General features: G+C 35.5%; 1 protein-coding gene across 1 annotated transcript; it reads left to right on the forward strand.

Moving 5' to 3' along the window:
- Positions 1 to 3,548: 3,548 nt before the first annotated feature.
- Positions 3,549 to 21,277, forward strand: LOC103721620 (CAAX prenyl protease 1 homolog). The gene is made up of 14 exons (XM_008811889.4): positions 3,549 to 3,795; positions 6,915 to 7,062; positions 7,259 to 7,343; positions 7,432 to 7,527; positions 10,255 to 10,320; positions 10,491 to 10,589; positions 10,796 to 10,909; positions 11,131 to 11,241; positions 11,794 to 11,856; positions 14,363 to 14,455; positions 15,248 to 15,361; positions 18,363 to 18,434; positions 18,592 to 18,657; positions 20,822 to 21,277. The coding sequence occupies exons 1-14, from the start codon at positions 3,765 to 3,767 to the stop codon at positions 20,939 to 20,941; spliced, it is 1,278 nt and encodes a 425-aa protein (XP_008810111.1). The 5' UTR covers positions 3,549 to 3,764; the 3' UTR covers positions 20,942 to 21,277.
- The last annotated feature ends 3,025 nt before the right edge of the window (positions 21,278 to 24,302 follow it).

Consider the following 24,302-nt stretch of genomic DNA (forward strand, 5'->3'; position numbering starts at 1 on the left):
TTTTTCTCTCTTTTTCTTTTTTCTTTTTTGGCTTTGCATACAAAAAAAAATGTAGATTAATATCTTCCCCATCTCAGATTTTTTTTAATGAGGAATAACATGGCAAGTGATCCATTGTGGCCAAGGAAGCTGGCCCAGGGTCCTGGATAAATGAAATATAAGGGATATATTAAATTACAAATATGTAAGTAAGAGATCAATTAACATATAATAAAAGTAACTGTATGCAAAAAGCCCTTCATCTATTTTAAATGCACTTTAAAAAGTAATTATGACATACAAAATTATGATTCAAGCTCTTTACAAGTGGCTAGTGTTCAACTTAGTCCTAGGCAGTATCAGAGTTTAAACATATAAGTTTGACTTTCGCTTTAAAATCCGATTTGTGTATATTCTTGCATAATAGAGCTTATCTTCATAAATTATAAAAAATATAGTTTCCATGCTTCGTAATATAATTAAGATATAATTTTAGTATGATTAAATATATATAATGTTTATTATGTTCATCTAGCCATGCATGATTAAGCATCATCTTATTTTTTTTAATGTAAATCATTCCATGTGTGTATTTCTCTTTTGTATTCCTATCTCCATCTTAATCTTTATATATCCATTGTTTATTAGAGAAGTTTTATGGTCGGATTCTTATATTTTGTAAGTGGTTTGAGATTTTTTTTTCTTTCCTTGGTGGAGTTCCATGAGTGCAAGAGCATTCCATATATGGAGTGAAAAAGAAAATAAAAATATATCCATTTGACATCCCTCCCACCCTTCACCTCTCCTCCTTTTCTAGTAAGATAAAAATTCCTTATTTTTTTCTTAAGAAATCATACCCATTCATATAAATTATTAGTCATGCATTGCATATGTTAAACACCATAATCAATATGTTACAAATATCAATGGGTTGCACGGATATAGCTTTAAATAATTTAGTGATAGGGGATATTATGGCTTTATTTGTCTAAACAAAATATTAAATTTTAAGCTCAATATAATTTTGATTTGAGTTTAGTTCAGACTTGATATTAATCTAGCTTAATTTAAGAGAATCAAGTTAATGAAATAGGCTTATGATCTGCTTAGCTTGATCCAATCATTCAAAGATAAGAAAGTTAATTTGATTAGAGAAATTTCAAAATCAAAACCAACTACATGTTGAGCTTGTTTTGTCCATGCTTGATGAAGTTTGGAATGACTACACCTCTAACTATCATTAAACAAATTAGTGAAAAAAAAATCACAGAAATTACGTTAAAAAAACATAATTGCTGCATATATTAAGAATAACTTATCATAACCCTCTTCCATGAAATACTTTATCCTAATTTATATGAATTAAAGACCTTTAATTGAAATAGCTAGCCTTGAGTTATTTGAGTTGCTAGATAATATTTGGCTAGGATATTAGCTATTCACCCCCACCACTATTATTTTAACATGACTCAAGAATAACTATTTTAATTAAAATCAATAAACAATTTTTATAACATGTATACAAAATAGATATAAAAAGAGAGGAAGATATGTGGAGAAAAAGCTCTCTAAGACTTGTAAGACCAATGTATTAGGGATAAAACCTTTTTATATTGCTAAAAGTCTCTTGCCATTATCAAATGTTGCTGCATTTATTCTCATCACTATCAACACAAAGAGCACGGAGAAAAAGTTAAAAATATAAACTTTAAAATCATACAATTCTTTTATTTTTTTATTTACTATGTAACAAGATGGATGATTAAAAAAAGGTCCATCTTATTGAATCATGCATCTACATGCTAAAAATAGGGTGGCCTTGGCTGCAATCATTGATACAAGGTAACAGAAAAATTACAATTTATTACAAAATACAAGACAAGCATGTTAGTTGAAATGAAAAACAAAGCAGTTAAAAGATTAGTATAAATGTTTATCATACAGAGAAAGGATGACGCCATGGTATTGTTTAGATGTATTAGAAGATTTTTTTTTAAGGAATTTTAGATGTATTAGTTAAACTATAGATACTCCATCATAATACAACTATAAATAAAATAAAAGCATAATAATAAAATCAATGCAAAACATCAAATACGTGTGGTGCCATCTTTAGTATGCTAATTAGATCATATCCTCTATGAAATAAGTTAGATTGAAAGTAGGCATATTTTATATTTGTTGTGGTTCGAATCCGGCCCGAGGGTGACCACGCTGGAGGTGTCGAAGCAGCTGCCGGATAGTGGAAGGAAAGGACGGGCGCCACTCCTTGCACGGTGGTGTACCTGCACAAAGCCTCATCGGTATTTCCAATGAGGGCCCTCCGACGATCAAGTTAGAGTGGGGTCTAGTTGGTCCAGCCAAAAGTCCTTAAGCATTACCTGTTAGGGTTTTTTATAGTCTTGGTAGGAGCGCTTAGGTGGCGGAGGTATGGCCCGTTTCCATCATGAGTGGGAGTGGCGCGCAGCAAGAGTTCGCTTATGGCGTGCGGTAGAGTCTGTTCTTGGAAAACGGTAAGGCGTTGTCAGCCGTAGCAGGGTATGGCCGGTTCTCATCATGAGTGAGAGTGGCGCACAGTCAGAGCTTTCTTGTAACACGCGGTGGAGTCTGTTCTTGGGAACGATAAGACATTAACAGCCGCAGCAGGGTATGGCCGAAGTAGCATGGTGTTGTCCTTGGCTGTCGTGGGCCGGTAAGTGAAGCATGACGCGGTGGCATCGCAATGTACGGTCACGTAAGAGGGTGTAGGCACGCACATGGGTGCGGCCGTTGGCGACGCCGAGCTCGTCGAGAAGTCGCTTTAGGCATTTGGCGAGGTGGCCAGACGGGTGCTAAAGCCAGCCTAGCATCTCGGGTTCCAAAGTGTGCTTGGTAGAGCGCCCCGAGCTCAAGGATCGAGACGTATTACTGGAGAGGGCGCCCCAATATTGATAAAAAAAGTGTTTTTTTATAAGAATATTTGTAATGGAAAATAAATATTTGGTAAGAGAATTTTCTGTGTTAAGAAAAGAAAATAAAAAATATTTTAAAAAATATAGTTTTGACTTGTCCGCTCGCGTGCATGTGACGGCCGAATCGGCGTCGAGGGGATGACGTGCATTCAAGTGTGCTCTAATTTTTCCGATTCCACGTCGTTTCCCTTCAATAATAAGTGCGGACGAGAGCTGTTTCCGTGATTACTTGACTCTCCCTTCGCTTGTTTGCCGAATCTCGCCATTCCGGAGATTTAGGGCTCGTTTGTTTGCGGGAAGCATTTTCTCTCCTATGAATATGATTCCTGGGAAATAAATTTTTAGGAAGAGCATGCTTAGGAAAATACTTTTAGCATGTTTGGTTGAACATGGAAAAGTGACAAATTTCCAAAGTGTTTATATTTGGTTGGCCATCCACTTTTTTGGGAGAGTTATGTATAATTTCTATTATATCTTTAATAAAAATTAAGTTTTTAATGTTTCTTTAATACTTCTTTAATACTGAAGAATTTTTTTAGAAAAAAATAAAAATAAAGTAATTTCTGCTTCAGGGTAAAGCAACTTTTTAATGTTTTTTATAGAAAACACTGTGAATACAACTCCAACCAAACAAACGAGCCCTTCAAGGGCAAGAGCAAAGAATTCTCGTCGCTTTTCTTGTTCGCCCTCCACCCTTTTCTCCCTTTCTCCGATTCGCCACACCGGCTAGCTTCTCCCCTCCACTCTCAAATACCTCACCCTCCCCCCTTGCCCTCGGCTGTGGAGTAGTAGAACAGCTAGTAGTAACGCACTGATCGTTCTCCTCTTCCCATAATGGCTCTCCCCTACTTGGAAGCGGTCCTGGGTACGTTTTTCTTGCTCTTTATCCCCATCTTTTCTTCGCGCAATTTGATTTTCTCCCTGCTTTGATCCATCCGTTGGTTGGTGATGATGACGGCAAGATTCGTTTCTCGTTTTATTTGTCGATCTAGTTCCTGTCCAAAAGATTGGGACTATCATGATTTTGATCTCTTACAGTTGGCCTTGGTTGTGCTTTTGCTGTTTGATCACGTATTTAGGGAAGAGATGAGTAGGGAAACCCTTTTTCTGGGATCCAGGTTTTGTCGTTTTTGTCGTTCTTGGTGGTTAATATTTTGGGGTATTTGATGCTTTTATCTCTTTTTGGCGGCTCTTTTTCTGGAATGGGTAGCGCGCGCCTCTTTCAAGAATGTTTATTTGGGTTGATAAGGTGATAATCAAGAAGTAAACGAAGGATATTTCAATAATGTAAGCGAGTGATGACCTCTGTATTAACTCCGTCAAGCACCTGGCTCGACGAGTTACCTTTGTATTAGCTCTATCCAACACCTGGCTTAAAGTCTTGCCGCAGAAACTGTCCTTTTTTCTTTTTTTTTTTGTATTGCGTTTGCCCAGGCGTTCCATCTAAGCATCTTGGTGGGAGCTGGTATTTTGGAGCTCAATTTATCTGGTAATTCATCATAAACACCATTCAGATGGTTGAAGTGCTTAGGCAGGATTTCATCTAAGAAACTGTTGTAAGTAAAAGATGTCCTGAGTGTGAAAAAAATGCTATTAAGATAACCCAACCCCAAACATTTGATGCAATCTTAGCTATTCATTAAATACTCTATCTCAGATAAGTGATGTACTTCTCACCCCAAATCAGTCCGTTCTCCTATCTGTTGGAGATAGTAGTTCTACTCCCTGAATGTGGGAATGCAGATGGAGCAAAAATGGGGACTAGAGGAAGAGAGGGAGAAAGGTGGTCATGGTTGGAGCAGGGAGCACCCAGCCGTGATGCTGCTAGAGTTGGGGGAATATGAGGAAGGCAAAGAAGAGAGGTCGTGAAGCAGGTGGTGGTTGAATATAGTTAGGGGAAAAGGATGGTGATGCATGAAAAGAAAAATGAAGGGAGGAGAGAGCAAGAGTGGAGATAGCCTTGAGTGTTTGCAAGATTAGTCTTTTCTTAATATAATGATCAGGAATCTTTTAAAAAAGTAATCCAAGGGCCATTTCTTTTTGTCTTATTTAAATATGACTATAAAACTAGCAAAGCAAGACTAATGGTGACAAAGGCCTACTGTTAGAAATTTGATAAATCACTTTTCTCAATTACTTTTTTTTATTTGACTTCTCTTTAGGCCATGGTATGCTGTACCGTACCATACCAAACGGTACCGGACGTACCATACCGGTCCAGTACCCGTACCGGTGGCGTACCGATACTCTGTACGTCAGGCATACCGCGTATTGTACCGTACTGACACTATGATAGTGTAGCACTGATATGAGATTTGGTACCGGTATGACGAACCTTGCTTTAGGCATAGAATCTTGACTGTTGATACTAATATGTGGTGTATCTACGCTATTACACGGTGCAATCTCCAGTGTAATTATGAAGTTCCACTTTCACAAATTCTTAACACTGAGATTCTAAGGACTCCAAAAGCGTCACATGCTATGATGCTTCATCAATTGATATAATCACTAACACTTTCTAAATCTCTAAACATTATAGAACTATGTGCTAATTACTTTTAAAGCAAATGATAGAAGGCATCAGATGACATGCCAGTTTCATAGTCATAGTGACAAGTCATTCACCACAAGTGTATGATTATTGCTTGCTGTGGTGCTTTGACATCAATCTAACTGTATTATTGTTGAAACAAATCTCCATAATTTCTTCTTGGAACCAATTGTTAGAATGTTCTAGATGTCCAATCGCTATTGTTAATGACCAAACCAAAGTAAACCAAAGTATTCTTGCCTCTCCATCATTCTTATCAAACCCACCATAAAATTATAAATCAAGAAAAAGTAATTGGACCTGACCCATTGAATGATGACTATATCAGCTATTTTGAGATTTAAATTCGATATAGATTAAATTGTACAAGTGGATTATGTGATGGTGTTTGAATCTTTGAAGATGAATTATCCTCTTCGTCGATGCTTACATTTTAATTCTTCACTTTGCTCTTTGCTCTTTGATGCACGTAAGCCAAGGTGATGTAAAAGACCCATTAGTGTGCCTCTAATGCATCTCTAACTTTGGCATAGAGACTTAAAAGCCTTCTAAAGCACCAAGAGTATCATGAGTATGCTGCCAGGTGAGGCCATTTTTAGATCCCAATTTCTTTGCAGATTTGCTCTGGAGATTAGCCACTGGCTGATAGTATCCAATCCATCCAAACATGCACAGTCATTACTCATTTATTTTGGATGACTTTATTTGACAGTTAAGAGGTTTCTAACCCTTTTTTTCCCATCTGTGCTTAGAAATGATCTTATTTCTCCATATATACCTGCAAAGCAAAGATTAACAAAACCAAGATTAACAGTATATTTCTATTATAAAAAATACAATTATACTTTTTTCAACAAAAGCTAATAAAACTCTAATCAACAGTCTTTTAAGAAGGTTTGACCCATTATTGATAAAAAATGCAGAAAATGTTGTTAATTTACAAGAATATGGACATATCCTTTCTATATGGCAAAATGTGACTGCTATATGCTCTCTACTTACCGTAGAAACATAATCCAATTCTAATCTAACTGAACGTATTTTCAAAAATATGATACTATTTTCACAACATTCTGGACAAGTTCAATTTCGTATTTTGAGATATTCGACTTACGGGGAGTGGTCAGTAAGTGTTGACGCCAGTATAATATGGTTGTACAGTTTCATCTTTGCAATGTCTTGTGTTGTGTCCATGTGGTAATTATATATGCAACCACCTTGTTCTGGTTCCTTTAATTTTTAGAAGATAATTAATATTTGATAACAATAGGACAGTGGTTGGTAATTTATTGTGTTTCATATTAGATGTGATTTAGAAGTTGGGAATGATAGGTTCATAAAGCTTGGGACAGGATTTCATGGTTGTGGTTATGGTTATTCATTTCAAAGTTCTAAAGCAGGTATCTTAGTGAATACATTTCTTTTTGCAGGCTTTATGATCTTAATGTACATTTTGGAGACTTATTTAGACATTCGGCAGCATGCAGCTCTCAAGCTGCCCAGCCTACCAAAACCATTGGAAGGTGTGGTGAGTCAAGAAAAGTTTGAAAAATCTAGAGCTTATAGCCTTGATAAAAGGTCTGTTATCTTCTTTCATGGTTATTCCTTTCTCCAGTGGATATGTCTTCGTGTTTGTTTAATGGCATATCTTTTAGTAGTATTATACTCAATCAGTTTCAATTCTTGAACTAATTCAATGGCCACGGTCCCCTATTAAATTATTATTATTATTATTAGTAGTAGTTTTTCTCTTCTTATACCTTTTGACTTTCAGCCACTTCCACTTTGTTCACGAAGCTGTGACTATACTGATGGACACTGCGATTTTGTATTTTGGCGTGCTACCTTGGTTTTGGAAGGTAACTTAGAAGTCCCTGTGCATGTGTGTTTTAAATCTTCTATTTCCCCAGTATTCACTACTCATTTCCATTACTTCTTTGGTTGCAGAAATCTGGAGACTTTGTAGCATACATGGGCCTGAATGCAGAGAATGAAATAATACACACACTTTCATTTTTAGCAGGTGTTATGATTTGGTCACAGGTGTGCATGGATTTTTCTATCTAAAAATATAATCTGAAAATAATTTTATTCACAAAACACCATCATTTTCATTTTTGTTTCTATGCTTGGTTAGAAAGTAACTTTGCACTTTCCTGTGTATTTTACTTAAGGATCATGATATTGACATTCATTATAATGCTAAATTGATATGGTGTCAGTGAAAATGTTCATAGGGATATAGTTTTATTATAGACATATTTGATAAAAGTAAAGAGTCATGGCAATTACCAACATCATCAAGATTATGAGTAAAAATCTTTTTGGCCAAATTTGGTTTGAAAAACCTTCTCCTTACGCCAATCGGCCCGTTATCTCATTTTCTATCTGCTTGACATGTCACATGTGATAAAAATCTTTATGTGCTTCCTTGTTTGTTCCCATATGCAATTGGTTATTCATCAACCTGATCTGTTTTTCCTTTATCTCGTTTTCGATAGAAACTTAATTCATATGGTAAATGTGCAAATAGACTTGAAATAACTTTTTTTTATCATATTTATTTGTCTTTGACCATTTTGCATTCATTCAGCTTAGAATTCATGATCACTATGTTAGGGACCAAATTTTTTGTGAACTTGCAGCCATCGATTGCCTCACCCCTCGTATCCTTCACTGATCACCCATGTATTGATGTAAATATAATAAAATTATACTATTATATAAATACAAACTATTCTACAATATGGACATAATATAATAATATTATATTATCTATACTACCAATTGAGCATGTGCACAATTAAGAAAAATAATAAATAAAATATAGTCATGATTATAAAATAAAATTGATCTTTATTTAAATTTTGAATCAAATGCTTGAGCTTTTACTTGTTCTCTTGAGCGTTTTTTTTACTATATCATAACATAAGAGAGGAATACATTGAAAAAGATTCCATCTATCAAAATTGTTGATCAAATGCCATTAGACTTAGATGCTTTTTGGCATCACTTTCTTTTTTTTTTCTATTTTTAGAAATAAAAAAAATAGAAATTCTATTTTTATTTTTTATTTTTAAAATATATACATGTTTGGTATAGTTTGTTATTTTAAAAAACATAAACATGACAATAATGATGGGGGTGATGGTATTAGTGATGGAGGTGCAAGTGATATTGGTAGACGTGGCAACAATAATATAGTAGAGGTGGTGATGATGGCAGCGATGATGGTGGTGATGGTGGGGGCATGGGTAATACAATGGAGGTGGTGGTGGTGTGCTAGCTATGTGGTGGACGTGGTGATGATGGTTACGAATCGTAACTTACGATGATATGGCAGTAGATATAATAGTGGTTTTGGGTTGCCGGTGATTTGACGGAGGTGGTGTTGATGGCGGTGATGGAGTGGTGAAGGCGGTGATGGTGGTGGCGGAGGTAGTTTTGGTGGTAGTAAAAACATGAGTTTCTTGTTTTTGAAAATATTGAAGGTAAAGATTTCTTACTTTCATTTTTCAAGAAATTGACTTTTGAAAAATAGAAGATAAAAACAATATCATCAAACATATTTTTTGTCTTGATTTCTGTGATTTTATTCTGACAAATAGAAAATAAAAAGTAAAAGTGATACCCAACACGCTCTTAGTTAACAAAATTTACTAGAAGATGATATCTTAAAAGGATATAAAGGGAACACTTACAACTAGGATGCGCATGTAACTTAATCTTTTTTTAATATAAAAAATTTACCTTTCCTCTAATCCCAAACGTATTTTTCTCTTGATTTCTGTGATTTTCTTCTGAAAAATAGAAAATAAAAAGTAAAAGTGATACCCAACAGGCTCTTAGTTAACAAAATTTACTAGAAGATGATATCTTAAAAGGATATAATGGGAACACTTACAGCTACGATGCGCATGTAACTTCATCTTTTTTTTTTAATTAAAAAATTACCTTTCCTCTAATCCAATAGTTTTACAGAACTTCCTTCCTAACAGCCTCCCTGTCTATGAAACAAACTCGGGCATCCTTGATAGTTTTAATTTTAACAGTAAAATCCATTCTGACCATTAATATAAATTTATTAGTTAGTTGTGCATCTGTTTTTTATGGTAGAGATAGTTCTGGAATTCTATAGCAGCACCTAATTTGTGCAACCAAACACTGCCAAGCAACTCTACAAAAATTAGTTAGTTCTCGGTCCTTGGAACTACATCTGGTTAGTTGCGTGCACAGTTTGTTAAAAATGACCCTTTGTATGGAAGCTTTATCTAGTTGGGACTTGCATTGCTTACAGGAATTTAAGTGCCTGTTCACATTGGTACCATATCCACAACTGTAGCATGCCAGAAAGTCTGCAGTATGATAAAGGGGTGTGTACTTGTGTTAAGTTTGTGCCAATGCTTTTTGTTAATATACAAATAAATATTAAGTAAAGGACAGAGTCATCATTCTGAGGACGGAAGGATCATTCTGTGTAACTTACGTGGATTGATGATTAATTGCTGGACCTCAATTTTGTTTATTATGGGAAGTCATGAAAAATGCGTCCCTTATTGTCATTTTAAACAACAGGTTTGGTTCCATGGAGTTCTTTCATTGTACAGTTTTTCCCCATTTTTCTTCATTTCCTTTTTATGTATGTTAGAGTTGTTTTTGTTAATTATTATGGATAAACTTTACAAATTGTATGACAAAGTTTCAGACCTATTCTTTTATTGTTTAGAAGTAATGATTTTTGATGCTGACAAAGCTCTTACTGCTATACAGATAACGGACCTGCCATTTTCTCTTTATTCAACATTCGTGGTCGAGACTCGCCATGGGTTTAATAAAGTTTGTCCGCTGTCTTGTGTCTCCTCATATCTATGCTACACTTGTTTCTAACTCTGAGTTTCTCTAAATCTAGTTTCTGTAATAAGTTGCTTTGGTTCTTCAAATATATCTTTCTTAACTACTTTAATTCTTAGTTAGTCTTATTGAAAGTTCTCTGAAATGTTCTACAGCAAACAATATGGCTGTTCTTCAGGGACATGCTTAAAGGAATTTGTCTTTCCATCCTACTTGGACCACCAATTGTAGCTGCAATTATTGTCATAGTACAGGTATGGTTCTTTCTGAAATTGATTTCTTATATAATCATCGGATGTACTTTCTACATTCAAAAGATGTTTCGTTCACCTTATTTTTGTGATTACACGGTTTTCTGTTAAAAAGGTTTTATTTCAAACCTTACTTATTCTATAGTGATTTGGAAAGATGATCTGGGATATGCAGCATTTTACTAATTCTCTTTCTTGTGTTGCTACAGAAAGGAGGTCCTTACCTGGCAATATACCTCTGGGCTTTTATGTTTGTACTCTCCATTGTAATGATGACGCTGTATCCCATTTTAATCGCTCCTCTGTTCAATAAGTTCACTCCTGTGAGTACTTGGTTTCCATCATGGCAACTTATTTGCGTTGTTTTTGCATTTATATATTGATTTTATTCAATAAAAGAAAGGAACGATGTTACTTTGGTCCGTCTTCTCTTACATTTCCACAATCAATACTTTTATTTCTGTGTTTAAGGGGTGGATGTGATATCCTTCTACTCACCATGAAGTCCATATTCCTCATACTTTAATGTAATAATGTTAAACAGCTTCCTGAAGGAGAGCTTAGAGAGAAAATAGAGAAGCTAGCAGCATCCCTCAAGTTTCCATTGAAAAAGCTCTTTGTTGTTGATGGATCTACAAGATCAAGCCATAGTAATGTGAGCATTTTTTTCTTTTTCAATTTGTTTCGTAAAGTTGGAGTTTATGATCTTTTTTAATATAGAATTATTGATAACTGGTAGCCTTATTATCAAGAGTTGATGATTACTGTTATCACTGATGAATATTGGTATAACCTTATACTGCCTGGAAGAGGCATAGAAGATGGCTAAACATGATATTCATGTCAAATATGCACGTAATTATCAAAGAAAAATAAAAACCGCATTTAGTCAGTGAAATAAGTGGCAACGACAACAACAAATATCTTGATCATCATCATTTGTCTGAGGTGGCTTGTCTTAATAGAAGGTTATCCCCTTGTTGTATAGCCCACTGCCTACAGGCCTCTTTCTGCCCCAAAAAAAGGTTAATTGAGCCACAAACTGCTATTACGATCTTCATGATCACTATTTGGTGTCATTTTGTTTCCTATCTTTGGGCATTAATAAATTTGTAGTGTTTCACTGCTATCTATTATGGGTTTCTTTTGTATTATCTTTCTGAACTTATGTGTGGTATAATTTATATAATTATCTTCTATCTGACAGGCATATATGTATGGATTCTTCAACAACAAACGAATAGTTCTCTATGACACATTGATTCAGCAGGTTTGCTTTAATATTGCTAATGTTGTGTATTCTGCTTATTCAAGTTTATGTAAATTACAAAATAACATTGCTATACTAAGATAACCGTATACGTTTTTGTTTAATGTACTAATATGCACAAAAACCATTGATTTTTTGATTTTAAGAATGAATGCATAATATATAGATGTGCATGATATCTTCTTAGTTTGGGATTACAAGTCATAAAGTTCATACCAGCAAACATTTTGCCTTTAGTTGCTGCAACCTTCTATTTTAGATGCTGCAATGCCTGCTGTATTTCCCACTTCAGGATGCTATATAAACTTTTCTTTGCTTGTACTATGGCTATTGTTAATGACTCATCAAGTTTGAACTATTTTATCTTCCTTTTCAATAGATATTTGTTCAAACTAACCATCAGGTGAACTGTTTGATGATTTATCAAGTAGGAGTAGATATTTTGCCTTTCCTCTCTCTTATCCACATTCGTTCACGTTTTTTTATATCATCCTTCCTCTTGTGCAACTTTGTGTCCGGCTTTTTCTCTCCGGAATCATGGGAAAACTAATGTAGCATGTGGAACCTAATGCTGGTGAAAACACCATGTCATTCGCAATTGTTTGTTATTGTTATTGTTATGCTTGTTTTAGGGTTTCGGTGAAATATTCAAGGACTAAGTAGAGGGTCCAAGTTTATCTTTTTAAGGAGAATAGTTATTCTCAGTAAGTTTTTGTTAGTGGAATAGAGGTATTTTGACTAAGTTATTATCGGTGGATAGAGGGTTTAAATTTTTTTTGAGTCAAATACTCTTAGGAACATGGTGAGCTAGGTTTTAACCTTTTATATTTACAATACATTGCTCTAGGCTTGTTATGGTGCTTCTACCTCAGGCAATAACTTTGTGCTGAGTACTGGATAATGAATCATTTTTAATAAGTTTATTTTCAATGATGGTGAACTCCAAAAGCAACACCTACCTCATTTGGTTGTTCTAGAAGTATGCTTGTTCAATCCCTTCAAAATTATCTAAAAATTGTTTCTTTTAAGAGAGTTGCAGTTGTATTCAAGAATGCTGACCTAGAGCATGTGGGGTGTGATGTAAGTTAGGGAATAATATCAGTTTGGCTCCACGGTTGAATTTTGTCATGTTGAAGTTTGCTATAGAACATATTAAGGGTCTGTTTGAATCATGGTTGGCTGTATTGGTGCATGCCGTTCTGTACCAGGCATACCATACTGAATTGGTACCTAATTGAGACTCGGTACCTATATTGAGTCTTGGGACACCAAACTGACCCCTGTGCTGGTTGTATCGACATATACTAGCATAGTACCGGTTAGGGGTCCGGTACCAAGACAGAGAACCTTCGTTTGGATAGCTGCTACTAGGTGTAAGTTAACCCCTGTTGTAGTAAGTGGCTCAATCCCTTGTTTGAGTAGCTGCAAGCATTGTGGGCCCCATGTATTTGGAGATGCAACGAAAGTTCACTTGCTGCATTTTGTAATAACTGGGTTCTTTTCACTCCCATCTACCGCGGTGGTTTGGGCTTAAGGATTTCTTCCCCCTCACAGCCTGTGCAAAACCTTTCTTCGTCCACTCTGGCCACCATCCCCATCCTCGGGGTGAGAGAGAGAGGATTTGAATAAACATGTTCTGATATGAGAATTTAGAAAGCAAAATTTCAAAGATAAAAATTGGGAGTGCTATGGGAATGGAGGTGCAAGATCTAATCTTTCTTCACCATTTGATAAAATTCCAAATCACCTGACATCTCACACATGCAGACTTCTTTTGGAGGTCGGTGTCAGGGGACCTACAGATTAAATTTTTTGACACGAGCAGAAATAACAGATCATTTCCTTTTCTGCGTCAAAACTTAACTATGACACTAAAGTGCCTACTTTATGTTAACAATTCATAATACTAGTCAACCATATACTCCTTTGTCCTTTTTTAATTTTCTCCTTTTTGATCTTTTCTTGGCATTTTAAGTATGTGTTCATCTCATAAGATAATCTTTGTGCTTGCATCCATGAGCATACAGTAAGGAAACTATAAGGTCCTTCATACTCCCTGCTGTAGATATATAATAACAGCAGCTCAAGCTGGTCCATCTTGTTTTTTAGGTATGTTTGGTTGCAACAGTGGCGGTAAGCTGATTTTTTAGCAAGTTGAACAATTTTTCATTTCAGTTCATCCACACTTTCAAATGCAATTGCCAGTTAGTTTCATTATACATATATATGGTGATATGCAGGCATTCATGAACAGGTGCATTTTAAGAAACCTCCTTAACTACATGCACTTTGGGCTTCTAGGCTACATCAACATTTCAAGCATCCTCTTCTTTTCTATAATTTAATGTTTTAGCTCTACCTTACTAAATTTCTAATCAAACTTTTAACTACATTTACTCTTGTAATGGTGACAAGCTACACGTGATCGAAATGCCATTTCTGTTCATTTTCTGGCACTTGTATATCACCCAGAGTATTGAATCCGCATTCTATGACATTTTTGCAGTGCAAAAATGAGGTGGAAGTAGTTGCAGTTATTGCTCATGAACTTGGACATTGGAAACTCAATCATACAATGTACTCTTTCATTGCTGTTCAGGTAATCCTTTTAGCGATTCATTATAACTTCTCCACTGCATCATTTTTAATCATTCTTCCTAGAATATATGAATTTTGTGGTCATAAGATTTAATGTCCTTCCAATTTTGTGTACAAACTATAGGTCAAGGATTCACATCCCAATGGTACTAGGACATCTTGCTGGTAGTGAATCATTTTGATGAGAGAATGGAACCTAGGATAGGTGTGGGTCACTGGTTCTCTTTTGAATCAAGATGTCCCAACATTGCAGATGGCTTCGTGTCCCCGGATGTAATTGTTTTAATTTTTTTTCTTTTTATTCTTGTCGCTAATGACCATTTCAGTCTGTTATGATACTGTACCGACTTGGGACCAAATTGAGATGGGCCTCGTTACCAGGATATAGGCCATTGCTATAGGTGATGCTAATGTATGAATCATACTAGAATGAGGTCATGAACCAAGCTTGAATTATCGAGTACCAAACTCGTATCAAATTTCTTGATCCATCCATGTGCAAAACTTGTATGTGTCTTTAGTAGCTTTGGTATGCAAAGAAATGCATATATCTACCGCTGACCTTAGAAGTGCATCAAAGGGGGCTCTTGACATATTAAATTGTTAGGTCAGTTGGTGTTCAAGTGTTTTTCCAGTTGAAGTACTAATTATATGTGTATAGTTTACTTGAAAGGCATTGAGCTTTATAATCAAAGAAAATGCATATTCATTATATTTGTGCTAACTTAAAGTAGTTGAATATTGAAAAGTTACTTATTCTCATTGCAAAAGTTGATTTTTCATTTTTGAGCAGATTCTCACATTTTTGCAATTTGGAGGATATACTCTTGTAAGGAACTCAAAGGATCTTTTTCAAAGTTTTGGCTTTGATACTCAGCCAGTACTTATCGGCCTCATCATCTTTCAGGTACCTTCTTGTTACATGCTGTTCTATGTGTAAGGTACACTTATCATTGTCATCCTTCTCTTTGTTCTACTTCAAAGCTTGGGTTCTGCACTCAAAATATTCTTTTTGTCATGCTGTATTTTTTTTAGTAACTTGACATCAGAAGTTATTTTTGACCTTTCATATCTACTTGTGCATGTCTTTGTTGTTGACGGTATTTTCTTTGTGGACACATCATATAATGATCATAGATTCTTCATGTACTAGAGTAATGAAGTAAAAGTTTTTCCCCCTTGAACATGGATTATTGGAATGTTTCAATGTCACTCATGACTTTTTATGATAGGTGAGCTGAAACTTACCCAATGCTTTTCTGAGTTTTAAAATTTTACTTGCAATGCGGTGATATTGTTTGCAATGTCTTGTTCTTTTTAAAAAGAAGTTGGGTTTTCATCAAATCATGCTGGAAAGATGGTAAATTCTTGATTGGTGGTTCTTTCTCACACAGACAAACACGGAGAGAGCTTCTATCAAATTGATCAGATTTCATGTTCTACTTTTCATACCACTTATCCTTACAGCTGTTGTTAAGGAACAACTTCCAATTAAAGTTGTCAAATAGCCCAGATGACCCTGGTATTGCCCAAATGATTGGGCGACTGCCCATGTGACAAACTTTGAACGAAATTTACTGAATAATTATATATTTTTATGTTTCAATTATTAATTAAAACCTGTATTCTTATCACTAAACTATCCATATTATCCAAAGGTACATTGGTAACAATTAAAGCATGAGTTCAACGTAAAATGTAGTATCTCAGAGTCTATCACAATCTTATTGTTTGATCAAACCTTAATGAAATGCAAATTTACAACACCATTGTTGTCTTAGCTCAAATGGTAGAGTGTACAAATTAAAAGTTTAGGCTTTGAAATATCTCTATTTCACTCCTTTACAACAAAAATTATTATGCCTTCCCTTTTTATTAATTCCTGTTCACTAGTAATCTACTATTGAGAAAACACAAATGAAGTAAAAAATTCAGACCAAACATAGCCAAAAGAAAAAGTGTTTAGGTTTTGAAATAACTCCTTTCCCTCTTTTACAACAGAAATTGTTAATCTTTTCCCTTTCATCAATTACTATTGACTACTATTGAGCAAGCACAAGAAAAAGCAAAAATTTCTGCATAGAACAGGGCAAAAATTGCAGAATGAAAGAGAGATTAAAGTATCAAATATCAAACAGAGCATCCTCTACTTTGTTACAGCCATCGTAGGAGAAAAACCAATGAATCAAAATGAAGCCCCTTTGTTTTAGAGGCATGGACCTATGCCATTCCTTAGTGGTTTGCCACCATCAACAACAAGGGGAGTGAAGAAACAAAATAGAGAAACAAAGAGGGAGTGAAGTGGAGAAATAGAGAGACTTATAGATATATATAGATAGATAGAAAGATAGGTAGAGATATAGAGAGAGAGAGTCTCGTGCAGTCCTTGTTGTTGCAAGCCTCACGGTGCAAGCCTCGGATGAGCGCGAATAAAGATGGAGGAGAACTATGGGAGCACTGGGGATCACCCACTTATCTCCCACTTTTCCTTTTTTCCCTCTTTTGTGGTTTGATCCAACCTAATCCATGTCAGATGGACTCGGGTCTCATTTGATCAGGTGTCTGGCAGGATGGCTAGGCGACTGCCCATTAGAATTGGGCAGCCTAGGTCTCCAGGCACCCAAAACACTGTCAGAACACCTGTGTCCAAGCTGTTTAGGCAGGCCTCGTGTAGGCAATTTGGGCCCAGTTAGGTGCCCAGGCACCTGCCTATGTGCCTAGGCAGGTGTCTGTGACAACACTGCATCACCAGAACAGCTCTGATATGTTGAGCACCTTGCTATTCTATGAACACCCTGCCATTCTTTACCAGACCCAACCACCAGCTTGCCCACCCATGCCTTCATCTGTTCACTCAACCTACCACCATACTCCATTTCTATCCCACTTTTTCTATATTCTATACCAGAATCTTTCTCCAACCTCTACTACCATCCTTAATATCTAACATCAAAAAGAAAAAAAAAATGCCACCATCCATAATATCAGACCGTTACTACTAGTTCGTCCACCCTTCCCATTTAAGGTCACATGCTGGCAACCTTTCCTTACTTTTCCACTCTTGTATCCTAGAACCATCATCAGCCTTCTTTGGCTCCTTTGCCCCTCTAGTTCATCCCACCCCCTTCTGCAAATCCACTGCATTTGTTGGTGTTGGTCAGTCATTGCAGATGGTTCAGGATAGTTAGGCCTTAGGAAAGGGGATCAATATAAAGACGTGGGTAAAGGGGGAAGCTTGTGTGCTGTAATGGCAACAATTGCAACTGGGCAAATTGGGAGATGGGAAAGAGGGAGAAAAGTGAGACGAAATGAGATGAACGAAAGGGTTGGGGGGTGGAGGGTTGTAAAACAATGAACAAAAAGGTTAGGGGTGGAAGGTTGTAAAACAATGTTTTTTATTTGTATTTTATCTGTTGGATTGCGTGAGCTAAATTTTAATGGCCTTTGCACCAGGTAGATTATTATACAGTTCTCATGGTCCCACTATTACTTGTCAAATTCAGTTTTTTGGATCTTGTTGCCAGCTCACTGTGCTGTTCCTTCTGATAGCAGGACTAAATAATTATTAATATTATATGTGATTGCTCATTGTCCTGACTCATGACTTATTGTAGCATTATCATTTCCAAAGTTCCCAAGTGTCAATTCTGTGCTCTTCTAATCTATGTAATTTACTGTGCTTCATTTTGAATTGGTGGTTGGTGCTAAGGGGCTCTTTGAATACTCTAGAATGAATTTGGTATTCTGTCTATGCAAGCCTCATGCTTTTCTGTCTTTTGTTGACTTCTTGCTGGCCAAATGGAAATGTGGTCACGTTGATTTAAGCCGATTCACAGCTTGCTGGTTTGAAGGACATGTTATTTTGGCCTTGTTCAATGCTACTCTAATGCTGTAATTTTTATTTGCAGCATACTGTTATACCCCTCCAGCACCTTGTCAGCTTTGGTCTCAATCTTGTCAGCAGGGCTTTTGAATTTCAGGTATTTTTTTGGGTCTAACTTTCTTATGCATCGTTTGATCATTTCTCAATTCTATGAGGCTGCTGGACTTCGTTCTCAGTCTGGCCTATAGTCCCAAGTAACTTGCTCATTTGGTTAGCATTTTTGTACCAACTCATGTTACTAATATGTTTTCCAGGCTGATGCTTTTGCAAAGAAACTGGGTTATGCTGCAGCACTTCGATCGGGCCTTGTGAAATTGCAGGTTTTTTTCTTTAAATTATTTTTTTGTATTGGTCACTTTAGTTATAAATTAGTTACTTCTGAATGATCTAGTGCCTAGTCCTCTTGTGTATCATCATTTCTCAATCTTAGTCTTTTATCAATGTTATTCATTGTAGGTACTTGTCTTACATGGGCAAAAGACAAATCTTTTTTGGTTTAAGAATTTTTGATAATTTTCCCTATGCTTTGTCCATTTGAAATTATTCTCTTTTATTAATAATTAGGATCATTGCTATGAGGTTGTGTTCCAATAGAGTTCTGGTTTATAACTTGTCGCTCAAAGATGAACAAAAATCCTTATGCCAAACCTTGTAATTTTATCTTTTAATTTAGTCTTGCACTGTTGCAATGGAACACCTCCATTTACATAACATGAATGTACGTACACACATATGCATGTTAATGTGTGTTTGTCTTCCTGTGTTTTATGTGGTACACGTATGTGCTTGTGTGCATTTCTTTGTTGCTTTTCCAGTAAGTGATTCATTTACTGATGAGGGTGTAAGATATCTTGGACCCCAAAGATGTACCAGGTTCTACTTTAAAAAGAATAGGAAAAGCTCAAGTTTTCCACGAAAGTCTTTTTTCTCCAACAATTGGACAATCAAAAAAGCGTAGCAATCTCTACCACTTGAGACAAAGCAATAGGGATAAAGTTTTTATTTCTGTCATTTTATATTACAAGTTTTAGATTATAATTTATAAACCATTCTAAGTGTTTTTAGTTGTTATTAACTATTCATACGATAAATTTAATTTGCATGTCTTAAGCTAGAACATTTTTTCTACATAAAACTATATATGGTCCAAAAATTCATGATATAAATGTAGTTGATTAGAAGAATATTGAGTGGCTTATGATTGGTTTGTTGCTTGATGACAGTGGGTGTTAGGTCTATCGCATAGGGTTGCTTGAGCAACTTGACAACTGTGTTTTTACACCTAAAGGAATTTCACATGGATGCTCCTTGGTCACATGAGTTTTCATTGCAATTAATAAAACAGGTCTCTGAACCTCCCAACTTGTCCTGTGGATTGCATCTTTGGCTGTAGGTCCCTTTATTGCCTAAAATTACATGGTCCTGAAATTCGGTTCCAATTCTTAAGGGACTTGTCTTCCAACTGACAAGTAATTGAGGTTTTGCCCAATCCTTCAAAGGAGCCTTCTCCATTCAGAGTTACGCTCCAAGTAGTCATCTCAATTTTAGGACTTGTGCTTGATATGGTAAAGGATGATTCTGATGATTGGAATAGTATCTGTTGCCTTGTAAACTTCAATGCTAGCTTCTCGAGTCTTAATATTCATGAGCATTGGCACTATTATTAGTTGAAAGAAGATTTAAATGTGAATGTGTGCCAACTGGTTGAGCTAGTAAAGTCTTGTGTTAATATAAGGGACCTGGTTTTGATTCCTCCGTCACTGATTTTTGGTCAGCCTTCCACCTATCAAGTTCTTTAAGAAAAACCTTTTTTTTTGGGTGTTCTGGCCCTTTTGTGCAAGGCCTATTGAATTATTTGTTTAGACGGCATATTTAGCTGATGTTAGGAATCGAATATCGAATAGATCATCACCCAATTGGAGAAATACTGGATACCTCAGCCCATGACTGGAGGCTGAATAACTGCTTTATAATTTGCTTGTGACCTGAAGAGTATCATTTCTGAAAATAATCTTGGGGGAAGTTACTGTCAGAATCTTGGGGCTATACTGAATAATCAAACGTAGCCATGGTTCACTATACCGATCTGTACTTCCCTGTATCAGGTGTACAATACTGTACCAGTAAGGTATCAGGATAGTATGAGGTTCGATACGGCATGGGGGCCACACCAACCTGTATTGGGTGGAACTGACTTGTTCTGCCTGGTTTCTTGTCGTACTAATGCATACCATCCTGTTTCAGACGGTACCATAACTGAGCATGAGAAAATGGTCTCCGGACCATGTGTCGGTATAGAGGCTATGCCATACCGGTAAGGTACTGGTATAGCGAACATTGACTGGAACTGGGGTTAGCACTATAATCGCTTGATATCGGTTCTTCCAATGACTTGATATACACATCTATATACTTTGTTTTTTTTTTTTGCAGTAATTGATATCTGATAGTTGTGTTTATTTTCATTTTTATTGTTACTTTCAGGAAGAGAACCTGTCTGCTATGAACACAGATCCATGGTATTCAGCTTACCACTACTCCCATCCTCCACTAGTTGAAAGACTCACGGCTCTCGAAGAGCCTGGCAGTAAGAAGGAAGATTAATCTGATGTGGGTACATGTGATCTCATTGTTGAACAAGAATTGTTCATCTTTGTGTGTGTTCAATCCTGAGTGTTTTACGGAAGGAGTGGCATTTATGCGCTGGAGTTCAGGCATAAACCATCCTCAATAGATGTTGATTCAGAGGAAGTGGACGTATAAGAGCCTCTATCTGGAATGTGGATTGTATTTTATAAGTAACTTCTCCAGAATTTCATTAGATTGCTTATGACTTACCATACTTCCAAACTAGGATTCTGTATATGAAATTGCAAATTTTGTGCCAATATATGTACCTGCATTCTCTTTCAAAAAATATAAATAGCTGCCTGCATACAAGTGAACACTTCTATATACTTAAATCAAGCTAGCTAGCGGATTCAATTGTTTTGACATTCTTAAGTGTTTTACATATTTATTTTTCAACTAGAAGGGTGCAGGTACATTTATTTTACTGCTACTAGGTTGGTGACTTGCTGAATTATTTTTACGGAGAACAGTGCATTATACTTACGGTACATTGTCCGTCGTCTGCTAATATTCTATTCAAAATAAAAGTCAACAATGATTTACCAATTTTACGGGATTCGAAACCATTTTTCATCATTGAAGTGGCTTTACTTCATCCACCAGCTAATTATCGATTGGAGTATGCGTGAAATCAAGCCCTTTCTAAGCCTTGCATGCTATGTCAAGCAAACATCATTGCAGAAGCATTATTTCTGGTAATAAGTACATGGCTTTGAAGTGACTTGGATATTCATATCTAAACAGAGCTGGGACAAACTTTGTGAAGTGCTGCGATGAGAATTTGACAATTGACAGAGATGAAATTAAAGAATTTACCATGCAATACTCACAGAAGCATTTTATGATTGACCGCATTATGGGATCACTGATGGCTTTAGTTCCTTCCTTGAGCTCATGGTTTACCAAATGGAAAAAACTTGGCAAACTTTGCCTGTCATAAGAATGCCTCTAATTTTGATGGTGCGCTTGCTTCTTCACCATAAACTGTGTTATGCGTTTCGTATCTCTTTTAGGTCATTTATAGCTTGGTCAGCCCAAGTGTTCTGCCTAGAGATTGAAATTTCTCAGGTTCGAACACTGGTACTCGTTGAGTGTGGTAGGGTAGCCAGCTTTGGTGCTCTTGCAACATGCATGCATGGCATGTTTTCACTGATGTGAGTGCTCGCTGCCAATCTGTAAAGCCAAACCTTTTTCATCATTTCTCTTTTCCCTTTTCTAACGATAAACTCTCTTTATAAGAAAAGAGAGGAAAAAGGAAGTCTATGCTTGCAGAATAGAAAGAATGCAGACATTATTTCATCATATGATATAGAAATAACGGGCAAGAATGTTACAAGTCTATACTTGTTAAGGACCTCTTAATGCCTGAAGCTGTGAAACCACCAGTCTGCGGTCAATTGCGTTGTCTTTTCCTTTTCATATGAAAAATCTTCGGAGCTTGATATTTATCGTAAAACTGCTGCCGACCCGTTCAACGAGATTTGCGGGAAAAGCATGACGTTTCTCTCTTCCATCGTACCGCAAAATAGAATTATTTGGTATATCCATATTTATATCTATATTATTCAACAAAAATATGAATATGAATATTAAAATAAATATTAAAATTAATATCTATATTCATTCAAAATAGATGCGGATACGAATTGGATATTAAATATATTCATATTTTTTATTCGAATATGGATATAAATAGGATATTTTTTGAATATTAATAAAATTTAATTAAAATTCAATAATAAAAACTGGCAATAAGGATATAATCGTAAAAAAATATTTAATTAAAAAATATAATTTTTATAAGTATTTATCAATAATAAAAATTAATATTTTATAAATGATATACTGCTCAAGGTTGCTTGTCACTGAAGTAGATAGGATCTATGACGCCTCAAAGGCATCTCATGGTTGTCGCCAGATGGAAACTAGAAAATGGATGGAATTTTTGAAACTCTAGTTGCTTGAAGTCGCCGAAGAAGAATAAGGGAAGAGATGGATGAACAAGAGTTTTGAGCCTTTCAAGCATTTTAGGTGATTCGAAGGATTTTATTTGAATCGGGTATTCCATATTTTGGTTACTGTCTTAAGTGATAATCATCTGATATTTGATTTTTTTTTTTTTTACTTTAGATTTGGTTAATCACTTAATTGGTTTTTGATTTAACTGAACTTAAACTTCTTCTTTTCACTTATTCTTATTATACGAATATCTAGATCTGGATTCGGATCTAAATTTAGAATTTGAAAAAATCTAGTATATACATATCTATATTCGGAAAATTTTTGAATTGACTATCTGAATTCGGATCTAATCCGACCAAAAAAATAGTATCCAAATCTAACTCGAACCAGGTACGGAAACGGATGCGGTCAAATATAATCCAATCTGCTTTCAGCCCTAGCACTATCAAATTTGGGACCTTGGGAAATCCAAATAATAGGTTCTTACAAAGAAGCCATTTTCTACCATGATAATAAATATACCAACCGTTAGTTTCATGATTCAATTTCAGGATAATGTTTTAGAACAAAATAATAATAGCTATAATGGCTTTTACTAGCTAATCTGACTAGGAATAAGGGAGATAATAAGATTTTTTGGGTTAAAAGTCACTCATGGTTTGATTTTGTTAGCATAGATAGATTCAAAATTAACTATGAATTATTTGGTAATTCCCAGATGAAAGAATTAGTGATACGTAAGACAGTTTTGACAAATGTATGAGCACAACTGATATGGATATAGTGGTGTATCTTGAAATTGTGTGACGAGTGCACCAAGAATGGATGAGATCCATTTACTAACAAAAACTTGCAAAGAGTATTTACATCACCATCATTTGAGATACCAAGTTCTTCTAATACTCCTTCCTTACATGCTTGTTATCGTTCAAATAATAGAAATGCTATTTTATAAATGGATATCACTTAAATCTTTTAAAAAAGAAACTTTCCTGAAGTCATAAAAAAGCAATGCTAGTAAAATCCAGAGAGGAGACAGATTTAAAGAGCAATGTGGTTTAGATATTAACTTGTGAACTCAATTGATAAAAAAGATGCTAATACATCAACTGTCCCCTAACCGTATCAATTGTTTCCTAAATCTATCTTTCGTATAATTGTATCCGATTCACTAAAATTGCCTAGTCCAAAGTGTTGTTTTGGTCAGTATCCTACTTTATTCTTTCCCAAAAAGTATAATTATTGCGTGAGCTCATGCAAGGAGCAAAGGAGACAAATTTAGATTTGCTTACTCTTCCACTCTTTGAATAGATCTCTACTCAATTAAACAAACATATAATATTTGGTTTTATTCTTATCTGTTTAAGATCAA

The sequence above is a fragment of the Phoenix dactylifera genome, chromosome 5 (assembly GCF_009389715.1).
Source record: "Phoenix dactylifera cultivar Barhee BC4 chromosome 5, palm_55x_up_171113_PBpolish2nd_filt_p, whole genome shotgun sequence".
Classification (NCBI taxonomy): Eukaryota; Viridiplantae; Streptophyta; class Magnoliopsida; order Arecales; family Arecaceae; genus Phoenix; species Phoenix dactylifera.

Bases quoted from the DNA above. Each gene is read 5' to 3' on its own strand.
- LOC103721620 (XM_008811889.4), top strand. From the start codon at position 3,765: ATGGCTCTCCCCTACTTGGAAGCGGTCCTGG. The intron at 18,435-18,591 runs GTATTTTTTTGG...TATGTTTTCCAG, and splicing joins GCAGGGCTTTTGAATTTCAG to GCTGATGCTTTTGCAAAGAA. The intron at 18,658-20,821 runs GTTTTTTTCTTT...TGTTACTTTCAG, and splicing joins CGGGCCTTGTGAAATTGCAG to GAAGAGAACCTGTCTGCTAT.